The sequence below is a fragment of the Aythya marila genome, assembly GCF_965140915.1.
Source record: "Aythya marila genome assembly, chromosome: 13".
Lineage (NCBI taxonomy): Eukaryota > Metazoa > Chordata > Aves > Anseriformes > Anatidae > Aythya > Aythya marila.
The window spans coordinates 10,476,010-10,499,442 of NC_139054.1; the positions used below are offsets into that span (position 1 = coordinate 10,476,010).

General features: G+C 47.7%; 1 protein-coding gene across 2 annotated transcripts in view; it reads left to right on the top strand.

The window, feature by feature from the left end:
* Positions 1 to 21,553, top strand: part of LOC309883262 (gamma-aminobutyric acid receptor subunit beta-4) — a 62,887-nt gene extending 41,334 nt beyond the window's left edge. Inside the window, exons 4-9 of one of the 2 annotated variants that reach the window (XM_082771186.1) lie at positions 45 to 265; positions 11,250 to 11,332; positions 15,560 to 15,697; positions 17,298 to 17,450; positions 20,355 to 20,611; positions 21,156 to 21,553. In XM_082771186.1, coding sequence (XP_082627312.1) covers positions 45 to 265; positions 11,250 to 11,332; positions 15,560 to 15,697; positions 17,298 to 17,450; positions 20,355 to 20,611; positions 21,156 to 21,533 — 1,230 coding nt within the window. In that variant the 3' untranslated portion in view covers positions 21,534 to 21,553. The remainder of the gene's footprint in view (positions 1 to 44; positions 266 to 11,249; positions 11,333 to 15,559; positions 15,698 to 17,297; positions 17,451 to 20,354; positions 20,612 to 21,155) is intronic. The other variant, XM_082771187.1, reaches the window with a different exon arrangement.
* Positions 21,554 to 23,433: the final 1,880 nt, after the last annotated feature.

Below are 23,433 nucleotides of genomic sequence, written 5' to 3' on the forward strand. Positions count from 1 at the left end.
CTGCCCTGAGGCCAGGCTGTGACACTAGCATGTTTGTCTCCTAGGACTACACCATCACCATGTACTTCCAGCAGAGCTGGCGGGACAAACGCCTGGCATACAATGACCTTCCTCTCAACCTGACCCTGGACAATCGGGTGGCTGACCAGCTGTGGCTGCCTGACACCTATTTCCTGAACGACAAGAAGTCCTTTCTGCATGGAGTGACCGTGAAGAATCGCATGATCCGGCTCCATCCTGATGGGACTGTCCTATATGGCCTGAGGTAAGTTGGAGGGGAATTCCTGTTGGTTGTGGCTGTGAAAGATGCCTCGTCTAAATTTCCTCCATTTTAAAAGAGTTTCTGGTATTTTCTTCATGCACACTGACTACACAGATTCTGAAGTGTTGTGCAGGTTTAAGCACCTGCTCTTTCTCCAAGCTAGACCTGGTTGTTTCCTTCAGGTCTCTGAAGTTCCCTGTAGTGCTGTAGACAAATATCGGAGATGGGAATAGTTGGTTCTGTGTGTTTCAGGTCACTGTCATTCGTGTTGCATAACACTTCCATTTGAAACACTCATTTTCAGTTCCTTATAATTTTCTGCAAGTTTGGCCTATGGTGATGAGACTTCATTACTCTGGTATCTAATGCTGAATACCTGTAGCACTTGAGTAAAATCACTTTAGTTATTTTTGAGTATGAGATCGTAGACGTTTCTGTACCATTTAAAGAAAAAAAAAGTCTGTTTACCAGAGCAATTTTGATAATTGAGCTTTGAAAGTTGGTATCTAGTAGGGGAATGGTCCTCAGCGAGGAGGCTTTTTATGGTGTCTGGAGTAAATTTACTGGCAAGTACAAAGGCTTTTTGAAAGTGTGTTTGTTTGTAGGGGAGGTGACAGAGTTTGGCCTCGCTGTGATATCTGGATCTGTAGAGGTGCCAGGGCAGGTAGGAACATCAAGTGGGAGGAAGAAGGGGGCTAAAAGGGAAGTTTGCAGCTGTAGATAAGTGTGCACTTTTGGATGTTGTAGGTAAAATCTAAGCAATGATTTCCCCAATCCTGTATTTGTCTGCTTTGAGCTGTTTTCCTAGTGTGTTTTCTTTGTTTTTATTGTTGTTGTTGTTTTTGCTCCTTTTTGACTACCAAAATTCACAGCTGGCTTTTAGACCTGCCTCCACATTCACAAATGATTGTGATAGCAGCTCTGGGCTTACGTCCCAGTGCAGCAAAGGGGGAGGAAAGACCTTTCTCTTTCAAAGAGGGTACACCCACCATTCCCATTTACAGTATCAGCTCCTCTGCTGCTTCGTGTTTTGTGGCAAGGACTGACTTTCTATGATGATTTCTTCCTTTTTAAGTAGCAGGGCTGTTTGGGGGAGGGTGGGGCTGGATGTAGGCACACCAAAGTAGGAGGCTGCACAGGACATCATCCTGCTAGGACAGCAAGGTGGCTGTCCCAGTGTTTCCCTATGGCAGAGCTCTGGGGAGCTGTAAGAAGCAGTGAATGCTTGTGCTAAGGGACAGGCAGGGGTATGCTCCAGCCTGTCGTGAAGGAGGGGGCACAGAGTGCCGTGAGGCTCAGGCTGCTGAGCCAGCCCACCTGAGCACGGAGCTGCCTCCCCCAGGCTGGTGGGCACCCTTAGCGTGTACCTGCGCAGTGCATGGCGCAGAAATACTCGTGTATTTTTATCAGCTGCCATTTAGTCAGCTCTGACAACAAGCATTGTGGATCCAGCTGCCAAGCAGTGAAAGTCCATGGAGGGTTTGCAGGGCCAGGCTGTTGTCTGAGCACCTCCTGCACCATCCCTGCCCTTGCCCTCCTGTGGGGCCCTGCAGTGCGGGTGGGGGAGCTCAGCTCCCTCCCAGACAGGGCCTGGGTGAGATGAGGAAAACTGCATCCAAGCCAAAAGAAAGAAAATGACAGCTGTTTGCCCCTGTTATTTCCAGGGCCATAGTAAGAGCCGCCTGTGTTGTTTTAACTTTTGGCTGGTTTTCCTGGAAGCTGCTCTCTTGCCCCTGGAGAAAAAGGCAACTGCAAAAACAAAGCACTGAGCAATTGCAACTGCTCTTCCCGGACTGTGCCTCCAGCCAGGGTGGCTGGCTTTCACTGCCCTGAAAGCACCGGGGCACTAGGGAACAAGCCAGGTGCCCTGAATGCTTGAAGTCCCTCTAGATTTACCCATAGTGGTATGGGCAGTGCTTTCCTTAAGGCTTGCTGTCTGGACTGACTCCTGCACCTGTGATTTTGCTGACAGCAAAGTGCTAGGTGCAGTTTTGCAGGTGCAAATGATTGTGGTCGTATTCAAAAATACATAGACATATGCACAGCAGGTGCAAGCAGGTAAGAAAATGGTCTGGATATTCACCTGTGCTCCCTTCATCTTGGTACAAATACACCCATGCTTGCTCTGCAAACAGGAAAGAAAGTGCAGGTCCTTCTCCTGCATTATGAAGCCTTGTCTTCTCTTGCATTTTTGGAAGGATCTTTAAAATGGAGTTGCCTTGATAGAAGAAGGCCAAAGGAGGCATTTTCTGTTGTTTTTTTTTTTTGTTTTGTTTTGTTTTTTCCTTTGTTTACCTGCTTATTTGTTTTTCCTCAGGCAAGATGCCACAGCTCTGTTCCTTCTCCTGCTACCTTCTCACCAGTCGCTTCCCCCTCCTTTGAGCTGATCCTGTAGCAAAGTGACTCAATCGTGCTATTTGTGGCACAACAGTCATTTTTCTTTCCAGCAGCCTCTGATGTCAGAGACTGGGGAGGATGACACCCTGGCAGGCCCCAGCTTTCAGCGAGTGTTCAGGCAGGATCAGGCTCAAACCCCGGATCAGACCACAAGGTCCGAGTTAGCTCACATGGAGTCAATGGGTATTTCGTTTGACTTCAGTGAGGACAAGATCAAGCTTCAGATAACTTGTTTCCACGAGTAAATGAAGCTCTTTATTCTGCCGCTCTGCTCCATTGTGGAAGTTGCGTGTCAGAAAAGCATATGCTTGTTTTTGATAGAATTAACGAATTAGTGGATGAAGGGAGTGCAGCAGATGTAATACAGCTACATCTTAGGAAAAGCGTTCGATACAAAAGCTTACTCCAAAATTAATTCACACTGGGCTGGGATTAAAAGCCGGTTGCCAGATCTCCGACAAAAGGAATGCATAAACAGCCACGGGCTGCGTTGGGGAGGCGACGCTGGGCTGCAGGACCAGCGCTGGTGTTTCCCAGCTCCGTCCCTTCCAAGCTAGCAGATGGCCCAAATCCCGGGGTCTGGAGCCCAGATCCAGCCCCGGGGATGCTCCAAGCAGCTGAGGATGTGTGGTCTGCAGTGGGAGGATGCAAACCCAGCAGAGCCAGTGGGGTTTTAGGAGATGGAAGGTGGTGAGGTGGGGTTGTGTCCACACTCCTCTGACCCCCAGATACCTTGAAGGGATTAAAGGTACCTGCAAAGTATGGGAGAGGTCACCTGGAGCACACAGCAAGGAATGTGCTAAAGAAACGAGGAAAGGCTGCAACAGGAAGGGAGGCTTAAAGGAGCTGCCCACAAAGATGAAAAGCAGTCAACTGTTGGTGTAGGGGAGGGAGGTGGATAAGATATTGAGGAAGAGCTGTGTAGAACCAGCTGGATTTAATGCATTTTTCCTCCTAATGGATTTTTGTCAGAAATTGCATTGGTTTCATCAAATTTTAAACAAAAAAAAAAAAATAGGGAGAAATTTTTCATTTAAGAAAAAAAAAATGTTTCAAAGTGTTGATGTTTCAATCCTAATTTTATGCAGGGAATTTTTCACTTATGTCAATAATTCCCTCTCTATTTCATGCTGCTTGCACTACCACTGCTGGAATTTGAGAGTTATAGGGAGAAACATCGAAGCCTTTCTCTGAACCCCCAGAGACTGTCTAGCCTACCTCTGCCATAATATTCAATAAGCTTTACATTAGCACACATATAGGCTATACGTTATGGTCTGATATCTGTATTTCCTTTTCTAGACTATGCAGTTTCCATTTGGTAGTGAAGCAAGTTAACATTCATCAAATGTTGATGTCGTCAGTATTTTCCTATGTTTCCAGAGACCTAAAAATAGAAATAGCTGTAACAATGCTGAAATCCTCATATGGTAATTTGAAATCGCATTTGAAACCGGCTTAAAAACACCCTTCGGGGAAATCTCGAAGCTATTTGATTTCGTTCCAATTAAGGACCAAACTGAATTCCAGCAGAACAGGTGCCTCGAGGAGCTCAGCATCCCTGTGCTCACGGGGGAGCGGAGGGCCGGGGCGCGGGGCAGCAGGCGCGGAGCCGAGTGGACAGCGAGCGAGATGCAGCGCCTGGCTGGCAAGGAGCCCAGGCGATGTGAGCTGAGCAACTGAAAAACTGCAGAGGAATTTGATGACGGAGACTAAATCCTGTGCAGGGAGAATGAGGGATCTCCTCCTGCGAAGGTGGTGTAGCGGTGGGGGTGTGCGTGTGTTTTGCTTTCTTTTTTTTTTTTTTTTTCTTTTTTTTTTTATTCCTGCCCATGATAGTCACCGCAGTGAGGTGTGGTTTGGAGACAAGGCAGTTTGTGTAGATGCAAAGGAGCCAAGGCACAGCAGGGCACTGAGCCCATTGGGAATGCAGACCCCTGCTTTCCCCATCAGTGTAAATGCCTGTTCAGGGCTTGAAGCAAGGTGGAGAGAGCTGTTATAGATCAGACATCTCAACACTTGCAGTTTAAACCCGAGTGAAGCTGGATATATTTGCTTTGGCAGCACATGGTTTCTGCTTTTCACAGGGTTAAGTTCCCAACAGCCAGCTGCTCCCTGCAGTGTAGCTGCTCCTGGGGGGTGTCAGCCTTTGCACTACAGCAAACTGACCCACTCCTGGGCCAGGCAGCAGCCCGAGCACCACTTGTAGCTCACCTTATGCAGGGCAGAGACCCAGGTGAGCTGAGGCACATACAGCATCCCTCCCACCCGCTCACCCACCAGCAGGTTGCTGCGTCGTGCCTCTGGGGCTGCCCTCCCTGCTCAACATGGTTTAGGCTCTGCTGGAGCTCATCTTCTTTATAGCACCCATTTTCAGCCCGTTTCTTGACCAGGACCCAGCTATGTCTGAATTACATTCCCCAAATTCAGGCCTGGGATTATTGGTTCTCCAGTTGGTATAAAGGGTTCTCTCTCTCCTGTCTCGCTCGGAGCCTGCTGTTTGCAGACATGTCCTTGCTCTCCCTATGGGTGTTCTCTGATTTTTATGGAGTAGGGACCTGGCAGGTTATAACTGAGCAGTATTCTCTACACTGAGACCCCTGAGCAGCAATTTTCTCCTTCCATCTTGCAGGCCAGAAGAGAAGAAATCTGCAGTTTTTCTCTTTGCTTCCCCCTCCCTCCCCAAGAGAGGTTTCTCTGGAAATGTGCGAGATGATTCAGTCTCTACCCTGCCTCTAGCAGCTCTGCCTGCTCCCTCCGCAGGTTAGGCAAAGGCAACAGAAATCTTTCCTTTGGCAGCCTGGGTGTAAGCAGCTGGGCTCGTGTCCACCCAGCTGGGCTCCAAAGCTGGTGCTGCAGCCTTGCACTGCTCACGCCACCCAGCTCCAGTGCAGAGATCTGGGTGTGGGAGAAGGGTTTGTTCAGTGGGTGAGGGGAAATGAGAGTTCAGTTAGGAACCTGACAAATCCCCATGTGCATTTTAGCCTTCTAGGGCCAGAATGAGGGACTTAGCTGGAAGCACTAGTTGGGCACAGAAGTGCCTTCAACTCCCATCCCCTGAAAACACGTGCTTTTTCCTCTCCCAGGGTGGAAAACAGGTTGATTTCGATTACTGGTACCCTGAATACTAGTTTAGAAGAGCTTTTTTTCTCCTCGTCTAATTTGAGTGCAGCGCATACTGCTGTTTATCAAAGGATGCCTATGCAAGCACAGATGCTTTTGGAAACAGAGTGACCTTAGCAGGATTGTGCCAGGACTTATGGAGTCGGTTTTAGGCCAGCAGACACAAGGGGAAAATATTCCATATCCTTGCCTTGCTCTTGGTTCTAACATGACCTCCAGGAGTCTGCAAAGATCAGACCATGTTAAAAGAATGGCAAAATCCACCATGGGTTTATAAATCCCTCCAGGCCCTTCAAAGTTTGTGCTTACTGTCAGGCAGAAGGTGACATTTGCCAGCATGATTTTTATGACTGACTCTGAGAATGTACAGAGTAAAAATTCGATTTCATTTTTTCCCACATTCAGCAAAAGAGCAATTCTGCCTCTCCTTCTACTCTCAGTTATCAGAATCCCAGTACAAGTCTAACTTATCCCTTGAGGGGGGTCTGCACAAGTCCTGTGAAACTCAAGCTGCTTGTGTGCTTTCTCCTCATTGCTACAAATTGAGCTTTGGGTGTCTGTATCACTGGGGACAGGAGCATCTTCAGCTTCTCAGGTAATCTGAAATCCAAAAGGTTTCAACCAGCAACTTCAACTTTTTTTTTTTTTTTTTTTTTTTTTTTTAAATCCTTAGCTGTGAGGGTGTTTGAATATTTGTGTTAGTCCATGGATGATGAAACTTACTCCATACCTGCAAAACAGACAAAACTGTAAGTGTAGGCACATGCTGTTCCAGTACCACTTAACATTGACCCCAGAAAACAGTTTCAGGCACATTTAGTTCACTGATATACACATAGTTATGATGCAAACAGTGAAGTATGTCATTTTGTAAGGATGAGTTTAAGGAGAAAGGGACCCTAATTGCTTTAGGAACCCCTCAAAGGTGAATGTCTTTGCTTCTCTCCAACCCAGCCCTCCTTAGAGAGGTTGGACCTGCTTGGATCCAGAGGATGAACTAGTGGCTGAGGGCCTCCAGAGCTGAAGTTTGGTACAGGGAGATCAGACCTGGGGAGCTGAAGGGACAGCTCCTGTGGAGGAGGCAAGCAACAGGGTAGGAGGGAGATGGAGAGGGTAGGATTTAATAGGTGGGAGCTCCACAGCGCTCTGTATTTGAACTTATATAATCAATCTAAATAAGACAGAAGAAGCCATTAATAAGTAAACAGCGATGAGGAGGATCGGGAAGGGAATGAAAAGGGTGGTGGCATTCAGGTCAGAGAACTCACGGAGGGCTGGTGGTGTGCAAGAGTCTGAGCTCTCCCCTTTGGGCTGCATTGCTTTTCCATGCCTGCCTCTGCCTTGGTGGTACCAGTGCCAGGTGGGCATCGCCGCCTCCTTGTAACAGAGACCTAGCACTTACCTGGTGGGACTCAGAGTTTTGTGGCTGTCCTTCTCGAAATGATCCCTACCTCCCCTGGGGCTGAAGGACTCTCTCCAGAGTAAGGTATCTGTGTTGCCTCAGCTTCTGCTTGGATCTGCTAGGTGCTGGCAGAGCAGGGGGATATCTATTAGCACACAGCCTGCCAGAGCTGCTTGACAACTCATGAATGCACGTCCCTTCTTTTTCTTTTTGGAAATGTACGGTGGTTTCTCCCTAGCCCTGTCTCCCCTTGATGGACTGCCTGCCAGCTGTGCAGCAGAGTAGCAGGGAGGGCACTGAGGACTTGGCTGCTTTGAAAGCCTGCAGACTTGAGGAGCAATGATTAGGGCAAGGGCACAAAGATGTCTTTTTTGTGGGGAGGGAAGTGTGAAGGTTGTGATGCGAGGGGGATGACCTGGAGGCCTGCAGAGGGGACAGAAATGGAGGGGAGGAGAGGGGAGCTGGAGGTGGCGGGTGGTGGTGGCCAGGCTTGGATGCTTCACTGAGAGCATCGTGTGAAGGGCAGACGAGCCTCTCCCCTCTGATGGGCAGCATCTCTGTGAATCGCCATCAGAGCAGATGGAATTCACACCACACACATTTTTGAATTTAAAAGGGGAGGGATGGTGGGTAAAGAAGCAAGAGAGGGGGTAGGGAGAGGGAAGATGTGGGCTGGCCAGGAGCCAGCACCTCTTGCCAGTGCCACGGGGAAGGTGGCACCCTTTTCTGGCGTCCCCTCTGGCCCCACACTCCCTGCTCTGCTCCACTTGGGTCATGTCTCCTCCGGGCACTGCACTCTGTCTAGAGCTGTTTACAGGGTGATGGTTTGTTCTGTCTCCTCATCTCCTTTCACACAGAATGAGTATCCACTCTGCTTTCTGTCTTTTAACCTCTCCTTCTTCTCTGGCTTTCCTTCCCCAAGCTCCTTCACCCCCTGCTTCCCCTGATCCCACCCCTCCGCTCCCTTACCCCGGTGGCCTCCTGTCCTGCACTATGTGCTCTCCTGCCCCTCAGCCCTGCCCCTGCCTCCCCCATCACCACTCGTGCCATCATCACTCTTCTGTCTTCTGGGAGCAGGCGAACAGAGCAGTGATGCTGTGGGTCACCCATGAGCAGGGTATGGCAAAGGGCTGTTGGGGTACAGGATGTTTTTTGAGGTCCGATATATAAATAATTAAACATCCTCCTTTCCTCTCTGTGACACCACTTCTCTTATCCCAAGAAGGGTGGTTTATTAAACCTTAGGAAGCCCAGAGGCAGGACCCAGCACCTCAGGCCAGCTGCTCCCCACCTAGTTGTGCTGCAGGAGCCAAACACCCAGGTGGTCCCACAGTGCCAGTGCCCATGGCCTTGCTGGCTGCCCCTTGCTGTGGGTGCAGCACTGCAGCTGAAATGCTCCAGACAAGCAGGTGGCTGCAGTCCAGTGTTTCTCTGCTAGAAAAATAGGAAAAAAAAAAATCTGTGTGCTTACTTGGTCCCAGTCCTCACCTGTCCCAGCACTGTTATGTGGGCAGGTCAGCATGAGCCTGGGGCCTGGAGCCAGCTGGGGTATCTCTGTTGGATGCTGAGCTGTGCAGTGTGGATGTGCCCACCCTTTAATTTGAAGGAAAGAGAAATTCTTATCTGATTTTTAAGGACTGATGCCCTCTTAATCTCATTTTTCTCCTTTCTGTCCTATCTGTCCTGAAGTTCTCTCCTTTTTGAATCAACAGGGATAAATCCTGCTCTGATGTAAATCTCTGCTGATGTAAATTGGTGTGATCTTGCAAAAATCATTGGAGTGGCTCTGGATTTATGTTGGCTGTTAGTGTGAGCGGGATTTGGCGCATGGAGTGTGGTAGCCATAGCTCACTGTGTCGTGCTCTGCATTTCCAACCAGCACTGCAGGTGACGAACAAATCCTGCCGAGAGGCACGAGGGTCCCTCTCCATCCAGAACAGGCTTCCCCTGGATGTCCTTAGCGCAGCCACGTTTGCCAGCCAGGCTGCGACTCAGGGATGGACACCGCAGAAAGGTTTTAGCCTGCAGGGTCCCACAAATGGGGTGGAAAATTTTCATTTAATCCATTTTTGCATCGCACACTTTAGGGGAAAATCGGAGAGCGCGTTTGTCGCCGCTGTTTCCCAGGGGTGCGGTATAATGCATACAGTACAGCCGTGTGCGGCACAGGGGATGACTCACACCCGGCCGTGACTCCCTGGTCTCTGCGCCCGGCCGGGATGGACCATGCACCTGCCACCGTGGGCTCTCCAGGCAAAGTTTGGCTCCCCCAGGTGTGCCTGGGGCTGTCCCCCGTGCCCAGGTGGACGGGGGTGGGAGAGGCGTTGGGTTGCTCGCAGTCCTCCCCGAGGTGCCGAACCCGGCGGCTGTGAGATCAATGCGTGCAGTCCCAACGCCGCGGTGATAATTTGTACGTGGCTCCTGCCCTGTCATCCTTCTCCCCCCCTGTGCTTTCTCCTCCACCCCAACTGCATTATGGATAAAAGGGTTAAGAGCTCGCCCGGGCCCCCTGCTTGGAGAGAGGGCAGTTGCAGTGTTGTATCTAGACCCAGCGAGGATATATATAAATTCCCTCCGTCTCTTCGGATCTATTTATAGCACGGCAGGCAGTGGCAAAGGCTCTCCTCAAGGCTTCATCTCCTACAAACAGTCTTCACAGACAGCAGAGAGATAAATTTAGCACACGAGATTTCTTAAAGAGCCAGCAGCTCCGCGGGGCCACTCACCCGCCCTGCTTTGGCCCCCACCCCAGCACCCCCGGGCTGTGCTCTCCCACGGGTGCTTGCACCCCCGTTCTGCCACCACCCCCCCTCCAATTTTCCATCCAGCTTCACCCTTCCTGCCCCTCCTTCCCCATTCTGCTCTCCTTTTTTCTTTCATTGATGCTTTCTCTCTTTTGCTGGTTCGCCATCTCATCCTCTCTGCTTCCTTGTCTTTTTTTTTCCCCCCCTTTTCTCTGTCTCCCTGGCCACAGGGCTCAGAAGATAAAGCTTTCTTGTTAACAGTTCACTGGTTATGCCTACATAGTAAAAAATGTGTGGCTTGATTAATGCCTTCCAGATGGTTAATTGAAAAAAAGAGGGGGGGGGAATGCACCAATCTCTCCCCTCTCTTCAGCACTCTGCACACATACACTGCATAGGAAGAAAACTGCATTGAAGGGTGAGGGGAGCAATATATTTGAGAAATGGGGGCAGCCTGCTAACTGTAGGGCTGGTAAATTAGCGGCTGTTCTGCTCTGTGCCTGCTTCCTACCCGTTCCCTCATCTACCCCACTGCAAAATGCCCCATCCCAGAGAGCGACGCTTCTCTGTAACACACAAGCACCCTTCTTGCACACATGTGTGAGCGCTCCATGGGCACTGAGTGGCTCTGACACCCCCAAAGCAGCACCAACCCTCTTCCTCTCCCCGTACTTATTTTTATAGGAGATGTGCACACGTGCATTCATGTGTCAGGCAAATCTTGCTCACGAAATCACTCACACAAGAGTGAATCTGTGAGCAGCGCCGCCAGCTCATGGTCCAGGAGCAGGAGGGCAGTAGGTACAATGGAAGGATTGGGACTGCAGTGGGGTTCTTGAGGCAATTTGGGAAGGAGAACAAGGGAAAAACATGGTCAGTCATTCTTCCCCCTAGGTCATGGCCAGGCAATTTAATTGATGCATTTTCAGTTTATGGACATGTGTCCTCTGCCTCACTCTAATAACCTGACATGTCTCTCCCCCTCTGCCCATAGCTCTGCCTACTCCCAGTTTCTTTGTCTTTCTCCTGGAGAGACAGAGGAGGAACACAAATCCCTCCCCACCTCGCTAATAGAGACACTGCCTTGCTGACGTGAGTCACGAAGGTTTTAAGCCATGCAGTTGAGGGTGAGCCGCATCCAGCCCCCCGCACACCTCCCTCCCGCCCTCCCACCGCGGCTCTCCCTGGTTTCCAGGGAAACAGCGGCCCCAAATGCTGCCTGACTTTCACGTCTGCCTTTCATTTCTCCTTCTTTTTTTTTTTTTTTTTTGTAATAATAATAATAAAAAATATATATCCTATTTTTTTCCCCTTCTTTCAGGATCACTACCACGGCTGCTTGCATGATGGACCTGCGGAGGTACCCCCTGGACCAGCAGAACTGCACGCTGGAGATCGAGAGCTGTGCGTATACCACGCGATGCCACGCGCCAACCTGCCCCAGCCAAGTCTTCCCAGCCCTGGGCTGCCTCCCCCGGGTGTTAACCCCCATCCAAGGGTGTGCCCTGGGTGGGACCGGGCTTTCTCATCCAAACTCTATTCCCTGGGGACCTCATGGGTGAAATGCCCAGGAAAATAGAGATCTAGCAGCAGGCTGGGCACTAAAAGCACCATTGCTTTTGGTAGAAAAGCCTCCCTTAGACCTAAGCAAGCCCTGGAAAGCTGTCCTCACTGGTGGCTGAGCCTGCTCTTCACGAGAGGTGGGACCAGAGCTCTCCACAGCCCCTCCCTGCTTGGATTTTCCTTGGACTCCCATGAAAAGCCTCCCCTGACCACGCTGGCGAAGGGAGGTTGGTCTCTCCCTCATAAAAATGCACTGCAGTATCCCCGCAGGAGCGGTCCAGAGCAGCAGATCTCACAGTAATGATGATGCAGCTTCAGTGGTGATTATCAGAGAATTGCTTTTTTCATAAAAGAGGTCCCATGGCATCGGTAGCCGGCAGGCACGGTGCTGCCTCCCCAGCCCTGCCCGTGCCTGGCAGCCCTGCTCCCGCTCGGGATGCACAGCGATAGCAGTGCTTGGCATGGTGGGTAATGGGATGTAAATGAGGTCCTCCTGGAGGCACTAATGGCATGTCATTTCTGGCACTCCTTCGTATTTTGAGAATAGTTTACGGTACAACCAAGAAAACAGAAGGCAGAGAATTACCCACAGTTCCCCATGTTGCGATTTTGTTCTTAATGGGACATGTCAAGCCAATTTGTTAGTTGAAGTTACACTTCCTTACAATATTTCTAAGATCTACGCAGAGATGAAGAGACTCATGGTTCCCTTCCTAAGAGCTTTTGTCTCTCACACTCCTGCACATCACAAATCCACAGGGCTCCATTTTGTTTGCTTCCACATCCACACAACTTTGGAACAACACTCATGCCTGGCTTAAAAAAAAAAAACACACTGAAAACGAACAAACAAGAAAAACAAACACCAAAATAACCCTTTTGTGTTGCGGGAGCATTGGGTTTGTGAAGCAGCAGCATGCAGCTGGGGTCTCCTTCCCCACAGCAGCCTGTGGCACTTGCCTGCAGGAGGTAAGCCCGGGCTGGCAGTGCCTGTTGATCCAACCCCCTGTCCCGAAAACAGCCCTCACCCCATAAACCCTCTCCTAGCTGTGTGCCAGGACTGAACAAAAAAGCGATGAGGCAGGCAACAAACAGGCCATTAATCTGACATTTCAAGACATTGTATCAATACTTTATGATATTTCAGGTTGAAATGACTTATCTTTGTGAAAGTTCTTTTGCTTTTTAACATTAAAATGGAAACTTCGTTTTCCTTTCTAAAGCTGCAAATCAAAGTGGAACGTTTATTTTTAGACTGAACAACCTTTCCCTTTAGAATCACTTTAAAAAATGGCTTCTCAGAAAAAAAAAAAAAAAGTGTTTGATTTCACATTGCATAATAACAAAAAAAAAAAAAAAAAAAAAAAGATTGGTACCCAATATCAGCAGGTCGTAGAATAAATGGAATAGAGCTAGTTAACTGTGAGATATCCTAAAATTAGTTACTGTAATTTGACATTTTCACTGCTGATCAGGAAGTAAATTTGAAGTCACTGCTGTTAAATTTGTGGATGATGAAGATAGCAGCCTGCATGGCTTGCTTGCTGCACATTTGAATACATCCCGCATACATCTGAACACAGCTAAATGCAGAGGTCTGGGCACGGGACTGAGGGACAGTCCCTGCCCGAGCATTGGCCAGGGGAAATGATGGAGGGATCACAGCCCCAAGCATCACTGCTGGAGGTTTCGTGGCAGGGCTCTGACAGAAAAGGCTGGAGTGAGCCTCAGTTATATAAACCAGGGGAGCAGTGAGTCAGAGAAGGGAATCGATTGGCCTCTGAATATGTTGCTGGTGAGCCTGGGAAAGGGGCTCTGTCTAATTTTGGTTTCCATAATTTAGAAAGGAAGTTGAGAAATCAGAAGAGGTTGAGAAAAGATGCTAAAAACCGTGCGCAAGCTGGAGCAGATGTTTTGCAGTAAGAAACTTAAATAGCTCAGCCTGGCTTGTTTACTGCAAAGGAGGTGGAGAGGTGACTTGTTTACAGGCTGGGTGCACCTCTGCAGCAGGGCAAGCGCTGGGTGGAAAGAGCTTGGTAACCTCAGAAAAACACAGAGCGACCACCAGTGTCTGAGAGTCTGAATTCAGGTGGAAACTCACACACGATGTTTTTAGCTGCGAGCATGTTTGAGCCACCGGAATCAAGCATCGGGAGCAGTGAGGGCTTTGCTTTTTCATGACTCTTTCCACACTTAGTGCCTTGCTCTGGGAGATGCTGCAGCCAGATGCAAACACCAGGTCCTGTGCACAAAGCCAGGGTAACTAAGGCAGGGCAGCAAGCTGTGACACCTTCGTGTCTGCAGCAGGGGAGATGACCTAAGGGTGCCTCTGAATCCCTGTGGTCTCGTGAGTCTGGGTGCTTTACCACTTAGGGCCATGGAGCAGAAGCAGCTGTCAGGGAGGAGGTGAAGGCCTGGCTTGACTGATTTTCACCAGCAGCAGATCTGGCACAGCGTTTGGAAAATTGTTATTACTTTTTTCGCACCTGTGAATAAGCGCAGTAATGACCGTGAGCACAGGACGTGGGCTTGGACACTACAGAGTCATCAAATAACTCAGTTTGGAAGGGACCTCAGGGTATCTCCAGTCCAGCCCCCAGCTCCAAGCAGGGTCAGCCATGAGATCAGAGCAGGTTACTCAGGGCTTTGTCCACTCAGGAGCTGCAGCGTGACACCATCCTCAGAGGTTCGGATCTGAGCTGGGGGAACCCTTGGCACTTAAGGTTAGGTAGAATAATTCCTCCTCCTCTATTCAGCAGCTCTTCGTTCCCCTGCTGTCACTAACAACCTGGTGCTGGCTCTGGTGGCCACTCTCTGTAGTGGATGTTGGCCTTGCTGGGTGCTGCAAGCCACCTGCCTCTGCTGCCAGGGCTTGTGGCTGAGGCTGGCTGTCGTGCTGCAGCTCAGGTGGTGAATAAAAGCTGTCTGTGGGTACAGGTGAAGTTTGTACTCTGAACAAAGCGTTCCACAGTGCTGTGCTGTACTACAGCCTGTGTATAAGTTGGTGCTTCTCTGAGCACAGAGGTACTCCCATGCAGCTCTACTCTTTGCTTAGAATAAGAGGACACCCTTGTCCAGTACCAGCCACGGTGCTGCAAAGCCTAGCTTGCCAAAAGCAATGTTAATTTTCAAGTGGAGATGACTCCTTGCCCACAAGGGCAATAGGCAGGGCTGTGACTATCGCACTAATGGGAGCAGAGCTGCATGATTTTGTCCCCTGGGCCTTGCTCCCAGTGAGGCCAAAGCACCTGGGCAGTCTTTCTCCTGGGACTGTGCCTGTGGGCTCCTCAGCATTTCCAGCCCATGCAGCTCTGCTATCTATAGTTCAGGGTCAAAGCACGAGGCTGTACCCTCAGCTGAGTTAACCTCTGAACAATTCCATTATGCTGAAACATAAGGGATGAGCATTCATCACCATGCTGCCTTCCCTTCCTTTCTTCTCTTGTTAGTGCTCTTTCAGCCAGTGCCTGGCAAAGGCAGTCTCCAATCTCAGAGGCTCTGTCCACTTCCCAACTCCAAACTTTGACTGAGAGTATTTATAAGAAGGAGGTGCTCTGATGCTCAAATTCCTTTTCAATCACTGTTGTAAATATTTTATTTATTTTTTAATCTCTTGGAGTTTTTAATACTTGGAGGCTCTGTTTACCTAGTCTACATCAGAATGTATTGTGTGATCTCCCCCTTCTGGTAAAAGGAGGCAGTTTATAAAAAGCAAATTGCAGTGTTTGGTGCAATTTTTGGTTCAGATGCTCAAGTCCCTGTCACGTTAGCCATGGAGATTATATAGCACAAATCAAGACTTGGTGGACCATTTCCCACATTTTTTTCCTGAATCCTAGCCAGAAGGAGGAGTTCTGACCTTTTTTTTTTTTTTTCCCTTTTCTTTGGGGGACTGTACTGCCAAGCTCAGCTGAAGAAAAGTACGTCAGCAGGGAGGAGGTCTGCTTGCTGTCTGATGGTGTGGGCTTTCTTTTGGATCCTCTTCCAGATCACCTTAGAGAAAATGGGGGTGTCATCTGCTGCAGCTTGTCAGCTTGGTTTTCTCTCTGTGCTTCTCCACCTCTGCAGATGGTTACACGGTTGATGACATTGTCTTCTTCTGGCAAGGAAATGATTCTGCTGTCACGGGGATGGAGGTGCTAGAACTGCCCCAGTTCACCATTATTGAGCAGAGGCTGGTCAGCAGGGAAGTGGTCTTCACCACTGGTAAGTGTCTGCCCCAGGGATGTGATGAAATACATCAACCCTCTGCTGATCTAGGTCAGTGTGATTCCTCCTCTGATCTAGATGCTGAGGCTTTAACTTAGGATCTAGGCTTTAGTTTAGGGTCCTGTTCCTTTGAAAGAGAGGCATCTGCTATATCAACATCGTTTGATTTTTTTGGATGCAGTTGTTTTAATTTCTTAATCAAAACTCCAGCTGAGCTCAAAACAGAACCTCCTTAGAAGGTTCTCAGACTTTACCTTATTTTTACATGGTTTGCAACTGGCTCCTAAAGGCAATGTAGGTGTAGCAGCAGACAGAAGAATATTTGACTTGAAAAGCAGGTGGTCTATGGAATGAAAGAAACCCATCTGCACACTGCAATAAAAAGATCTGGAAGGAACGCTTGGGACAATTCAAATACTGCCAGTTGGAAAGTTGGAGGGGTTTGGATTTTGGTTGCTCTGTTCACTTTGATCTGGCATGGAGCTCACTGCCAAAGCAGCAAGCCACACACCTGTTACATGGTTTTTGGAAAGCCGTGAAATCAAAGCCAAAGTCCATCCGTGGTGGTGGCAGATGGTGATGTTGCAACGGTACCTCAATAGGCATGCCAGGGGCAGGGTCCCATTGCAGTGGTAATCTAGAGATCTATAAGAGGCAGTGTTTCTCCAAAAGGAGTTTGCAATCTAGATAGATAAGACCTTCAAAAAAAAGGACTGGTGAAGTACTGTATTCAAGCTGTGCAAATGGCACATGTTGGTAAGAGAACATAACCTCCTTTTTCCCAGTCTACCTCCTTGATCATTAAAGAATGTTGTTCTCCTTTTAGCTTAGCTGCCAACCCACAATTATACTCATATTTCAGGCTGCTGTGTTGCCTAGGGAAGGAGGTGAGAAGGAAGAATGGCCTGGACGTTGTTTCAGTGAGAGACACAGCTTCGTCTCTGTAAAAATGACCATGCTCCAGTGGAAGGACAGTAAAAGTCCTTATTGTTGTCACTGTCCCCATTAGGTTCACTAAAAGATTAGTAGGAAGTTGCAAGAACTTAAAAAAAAAAAAAAAAAAAAAAAAAAAAAGAAAGGAAAAAGACCTACAGATTAACTAACAGTACTCTATTTGCATATGAATTTGCCCAGTCTGACCATAACCCATTTTTAGAATAGCATGGGAAAAATACAATTCAGATCTTCATTGTTGTTTGGAGGAAAAGCTAGCACATGAAACGTAGGAAAATCATCTCACTGAATCCAGATATAGGGTTAAAATCTCCTGTGTACATCTATGTCTTATTGGAACGTACCATAATGGCAGTTTCTGCTGAGTACTGAACAGACATTATCCCATGATGTCTGATATAATAATGTAACTTATGTAGAACTTCCTTTCTTCTTAATATTCTGAGCCAACTGAGCAGACTCTGAAGAGCCCCTCCCTAAAGCTGATGAGTCTGCAAAACCTAATGAGAGAGAGATTCCTCATTATCACTGGCTCTTGAGAACGTTTTCCAAATAAAATTTCAATTTCTAACCCAAGCTCCTACCATAAATACAGCCTCACCCACCTCTCAGACAACATCTCCCTCTAATATCTCATTGACAGGTTCATATCTGCGCTTATCCTTGAGTTTCCGGATCAAGAGGAACATTGGTTACTTCATTCTGCAGACCTACATGCCATCTATCCTCATCACCATCCTGTCCTGGGTCTCCTTCTGGATCAATTATGATGCTTCTGCTGCACGAGTGGCGCTGGGTAGGTATCTTTATATTTTACACTGAAGAAGGTGTTTTTTTGAGGGAGATCGGACAGTGCAGCTCTAAGAAAGAAAACACTTTTTTCTTGATGAGGTAGCAACGAAACAAGCTGTTATCCCAAATGAAGAACATTTCTTCTGAGAACAAACTGGAACTTTTCATCCTGAAGTGTGACTTTTTTGGTTCAGAAGTATTATCTCCTAAGTCTGAGTCAGTAAAAGTTACATTATAGATTTCTGTAGGTGCAGGTTCAGACTCTGTAACAAAGGCATAAATGGTCACAGCTTCTCAGACATGTGAGATTGTGACATGCCATGAACCCACCAGTTCCCTCACTCTAGTTTGTACTTGTTTTCTGAAGCAGAGAAATCTGGGCACCTCTTGGCCAAGAGGTGTGCTGGGAGCAGTTTAGTTAGATGGTACATGCTGAGAGTGGATGGCCAAAAAGCAGTAAGTATAGTGAGTGAATGGCTAAACCTTTAAGAAAATAAAGAAAGTAGCATTACACATTTTCATGATATTTTAGGCCCTATACAGACACTTTCTCGTAGCTGAAGACCTTCATAACCAAGTCAAATGTGGGACAGTAAAGTCCAAGTTTTTCTTAAGCATATGTTCCCCTAAATAGAGATGTTTTCCTACGAGAGGAAGAAAAAAAGAGATCTTTTAAGCAACAGAAGGGAAGTGGGGGTGGATTGCAGATGAGGATTTTGAAGAAGGAACAGGAGAAAAGGGGGTTGGCTGGCATATGAGAATGGGGCTGTGCAACATGATAGAAAGTTCAGAGGAAATAAGAGAGCCAAAGAGGGAGAAGAATTTCAGCTGGGGGGGGGAGGAGGGTTAGGACTCAGGGAAGCAATGGGGCACAGATAGAGGCTGGGTCTTACAGAGCAATTTGAGGGTTTAAATTAGCTCTAGAAGAAAAGAGAGTTTGTGAAGGCTCGGAGGAAGCGTGGTTTGTACAGAGACACATCAAGAGATGATTTGGCTGTACTTGTTTGGGAAGTCTGGAGCAGGAAGGGGACAGGAAGAACATGGTAAATTGAAAGGGTAAGTTGCAATGACAAGAGTATAATCAGTGAGAGAAGAAAAAGAGATCGTGGCAGACATTGCTGGCACAGTGAGAGTATAAGCAGAAGGGTGGACACGAGATGCACAGCTGTTGAATTTCTGCTGACATCTGGATTCAAAGGAGAAGACAGAAGCAAAACATCATAGGTCAGAACTGCAACAGCTCTCGCTAAGCCATTCCTGACAGCTCTCTATCTAACTTGTCCTAAAAAAGCTCCAAAGAAGTAGACTCTGCAATCACCTCTGGGCACTGTACCTTCAGATTTGCCTCTTCATACAGTCAAAAATCTCTTCTTCGCCTCTATCCTAGGTCTCCAATGCAATTTGTCTAGTTTTGGTAGACACAGAGAACATTCTATTCCACCTCCCTCCTTCCTCCCCCCCCTCCTATTTTTTTGCACAAAGCTTCTGGATATTGAAAGACTGTTGTCATATATCCCTTCTGTTTAGTCTTCTGTGGACAGAAGATTATGTTTGTTTAAGATGCAGGAAATATAACTAGGCCTAAAAAGGAAAACATAGAATCATAGAATCATAGAATATCCTGAGTTGGAAGGGACCCTTAAGGATCATCAAGTCCAACTCTCGACACCGCACGGGTCTACCCAAAAGTTCAGACCATGTGCCTAAGTTCACAGTCCAATCTCTTCTTAAATTCAGACAGGCTCGGTGCAGTGACCACTTCCCTGGGGAGCCTGTTCCAGTGTGCAACCACCCTCTCTGTGAAGAACCCCCTCCTGACGTCCAGCCTAAATTTCCCCTGCCTCAGCTTAACCCCGTTCCCGCGGGTCCTGTCACTAGTGTTAATGGAGAAAAGGTCTCCTGCCTCCTGACAACCCCTTACGAGGAAGTTGTAGACTGCGATGAGGTCTCCCCTCAGCCTCCTCTTCTCCAGGCTGAACAGGCCCAGTGACCTCAGCCGTTCCTCGTACGTCTTCCCCTCAAGGCCTTTCACCATCTTCGTAGCCCTCCTCTGGACACTTTCCAACAGTTTCATGTCCTTTTTATACTGTGGTGCCCAGAACTGCACACAGTACTCGAGGTGAGGCCGCACCAGCGCAGAGTAGAGCGGGACAATCACCTCCCTTGACCTACTAGCGATGCCGTTCTTGATGCACCCCAGGATACGATTGGCCCTCCTGGCTGCCAGGGCACACTGCTGGCTCATATTCAACTTGCTGTCTATCACGACCCCCAGATCCCTCTCATGAGAGGAGTTTGTACAGATAACTGAAGTAGTGAGGGGTAAAGCTGGTGAGAGGAAGGTGCAAATGTATAGAGCCAAGGATGTGGACAGAAGCCTATGAGGCAGGTAAAAGGAGGGCCATGAAGTAGGAATCCCTTCTCTCTTTGTCATATTCATGGCACTGGAAAGACAAAGCAGATTAAAAATTCATGTCAAGGATACTGAGGCATTAAGTAGTGCCCAGGGAAACCTAATGAGTTCATGAAGTAGAAAACAGGGAGAAGAGTGAGAGACTAAGAGAAAAACTGTGTATTTCCTATCACAGTGAGTAAAAGAAGGACAATCAGAGAGCACTTGGAAAGCTGAGGTCCAGGGAATGTTGATCCACATTGTTCTGATGATACTCAGCTTCAACATTTTCTCCCACTATTGATGTTTTTTGTTTTTGTTTTTTAATTATTATTATTATATATATATATTTTTCTGCATTAGGCAGCTGGGCTTAGAATAATGACAATTTTCTGCCCAATTGCTTCCAACCTTTCTGAGGTTCAGTCCAGCTGGGAGGAGTGATGGGGAAACTGAGATAGGCATTTAAAGAAACCACCCCACCTTGGTAACAGAACACCTACCCTCTCCTTACAGGGGTCACCACGGTACTTACAATGACTACCATCAACACCCACCTGCGAGAGACTCTCCCCAAGATTCCTTATGTCAAGGCTATTGATGTTTATCTCATGGGTTGCTTTGTCTTCGTGTTCCTGGCACTCCTGGAGTACGCTTTTGTCAACTACATATTCTTTGGGCGAGGCCCTCGGCAGCAGAAAAAACAGAGCGAACGGATCAGCAAGGCTAACAATGAGCGCCACCGTTATGAAGAGAAGAGGGTGAGAGAGCAGGTTTGTCTCCTTCTTTCATTGTGGGAGGAGAATTCAGTCTCTCCACTGCTCATTCAGTCCTGGGTGAGCTGTGGTGCAGCCTTTCTCCTCATCATGAGAAAGAAACTTCAGTTCCCTTGTGTTGTTAACACAGATCCACTGAAGTTTGCAGACAGATGCCCAGAAAGATCTCTCCCCAGTGATTACTGGGATTTTTTTCTCCTTGATCATTTGGTCATCATCCTCAAGCCAATCTCATCAGGACCATCCTCTTACACGGACAGGTCTAGCCCAGAGTACCCCTGTGGTTTTTGGTCTAATCTGCTGGCAAAATCACGTTGCCCCACTCACAAGTTTGTTGCAAGCACAGGCTCCAGCCTGTGGGCAACCAGCATTGATGGACAACCTTTGCAAATGCAGAAGTCCGGCTTCAGAGCCCACTGATAATCCAACCAGCATTACTGGTACACAGAAAACAGTTCAAAATCATCCCTGGTGGCATAGCCATGTGCACACTGTGCATAGGACAACCTTGCTACCTTTCTCTCTGTCTTCCCTGTTCTAGGTTGACCCCTACGGTAACATCCTCCTCAGCACTCTGGAGATGAACAACGAGCTGCTGGCCACGGACATGATGAGCAGCGTCGGTGACTCTCGAAACTCTGTCATGTCCTTTGAAGGCTCAGGAATCCAGTTCCGGAAGCAGCTGGCCTCTCGGGATGGATTTGGTCACCACCCAACCCTGGACCGCCACGTCCCGCTGACCCACCATGCCGCAGCCCGCAACCGTGCCAATTGCCGTCTCCGCCGGCGGTCATCTAAGCTGAAGCTCAAAATCCCAGACCTGACAGATGTCAGCACCATTGACAAGTGGTCACGAATCATTTTTCCAATCACCTTTGGATTCTTCAACCTTGTTTACTGGTTGTACTATGTAAATTGATGCCTGCAGCCTCCAAGAGAGATAGGGACAGACACTCAGACAATGACAACACAGGAGTGTTGTGGTCTTTTGGGTTTGGGTTTTACTCTTTACTATCATTATCATTTATTCCTTTGATTCATTAGATTTATTCTAAGCTTACTCTTCTCTTTTCAGCACATGTAGAACCACGGAGTGTTGGGGGGGATAAGGGAGAGAAGGGTATATGGGAGGGGATTTGGTTTCAGGGAGGGATGTGTTTGTCTTGATTTTGGTTTCCTGCTGAAGGACTTAAATCATTGTAAAAAAGAAAAAGAAAAAAAAAAAAAAGAAAAAAAGAAGAAAAAAAGGAAAAGAAAAAAAAAAAGAAAAAAAAGAAAAAGAAAAAAAGACATAAAAAGAAAAAAAAAAGAAAAAAAAAACAAAAAAAGAAAAGTTTTAAATGGGGGGGAGGGAGATTTAAAGAAATTGAGTCAAAAACTGGTGGGGGGGATAGGTTATCTTCGGCTGTGCTCACTAATGCGCTATCCTCACTTCCATTTCACTACTGAATTTCATCTTTCTCTTCTCAGTATTACTATATTTTTTTAATCTCTCTTCTGTTGCTGTTCTTAACCCCTTCATGTTTATTCTTTCATAGATTCATGAGATAGTGGGTTTTCATTCTCATGCTATGAGATTTCTCTTTTCTTTTTCTCTCTCCCTCTCTCTTGCTTACAAGCCTAAAAGAATCTTTTAAACCAACAAATAAAAAGAATATTTATTTTGGAAGAGCTGGGAAGGGGGGAGGACAGGGCAATTATTTGGGAGGGAAGGGGCAATGTGGGGGTATAGGGGGGTGGGAGGAGGGAGCTTATCAAAAGCAAAGGCACATTTGCAAGTTGCCTTTTTCCACCTTCAGGAGTCTGCAAGATGTTTTTCCTGTGTGAATGGGTGTGGGGGTGTGTGTGGCGCATCTGTGTGTGTGTGTGCGTGTGGATGTAGATATGGATGTGTGTGTGCAAGCATGTTTTCTGGGGTGGGGAGCTGGGGAGGGGGGTTTTGTAATGTCTTTTGTAGAAAGAGAACTCAGATGACATTTAACCGGCAGTGTTTTGGGGGGAATAGCAGGGTTTTGTTTGCTCATTGCAACTTAGTGAGGTTGGAGGTTGGAATCCCAGCTTGTACTAGAGAAATAGGGCTGGGGACAGTAGATTGTGCAAATATACTTGCTGAGGAGAGAGAGGGCTTTGTGGATCAGCACTGGGATGGTGCCATTGTCCACTGCTGGCATCTGATCTAAACTGGTTTAGTCCTGAAATGAGGGCTTGTTCCTAATCATTTCCACCCTGCATCTTTCTTACTGAGTTTTTGGGAGAAAAGCAGTTACAGGACTCTGAAAACTCAGCCATTTCCCCCCACTACCTGCTCTTTTTGCCAGACAAGGGACTTCACACTCCAGTCTACCAAGTAACCATAGCCTACAGCAAGGTGCAGGAAGGGGTGGATGTTGTTTAACTCATTGTGCTTCAGGATGAAAAAAAATCCAGAAATGATAACTATTCCCTTTCCTAAGAACTTCAGAAGCAAATAGTGGGCTGGCACCCTCTGATGTGTACTGCTTCTATCTGGCCTTGCTTTGTGTCTGTTAAAACACGCGGAGTGTAGAGAAGAGGACTCTGTGTTCCTTCCTGCAGAAGATGCAACTAAGGATACAGTAGAGTTCTGTGGAGCATCATCCCTCTGGAAGACAATGGTCTTCAAAAACTGGGCAGGCTGAAGGTTGCAATGAAAATGCTGAGCTTGTCTGTGCTTGTGGAAGCCCCTAAGTCTGTAGCAGCTTACATCCACAGGCACGTTATTAAGGTACAGAAGGGTAACTTGGCCTTGGATGGCAAGGTCAACTTTTTTCCAAAGGAGCCAGTGACTTTCAGAAAATCAC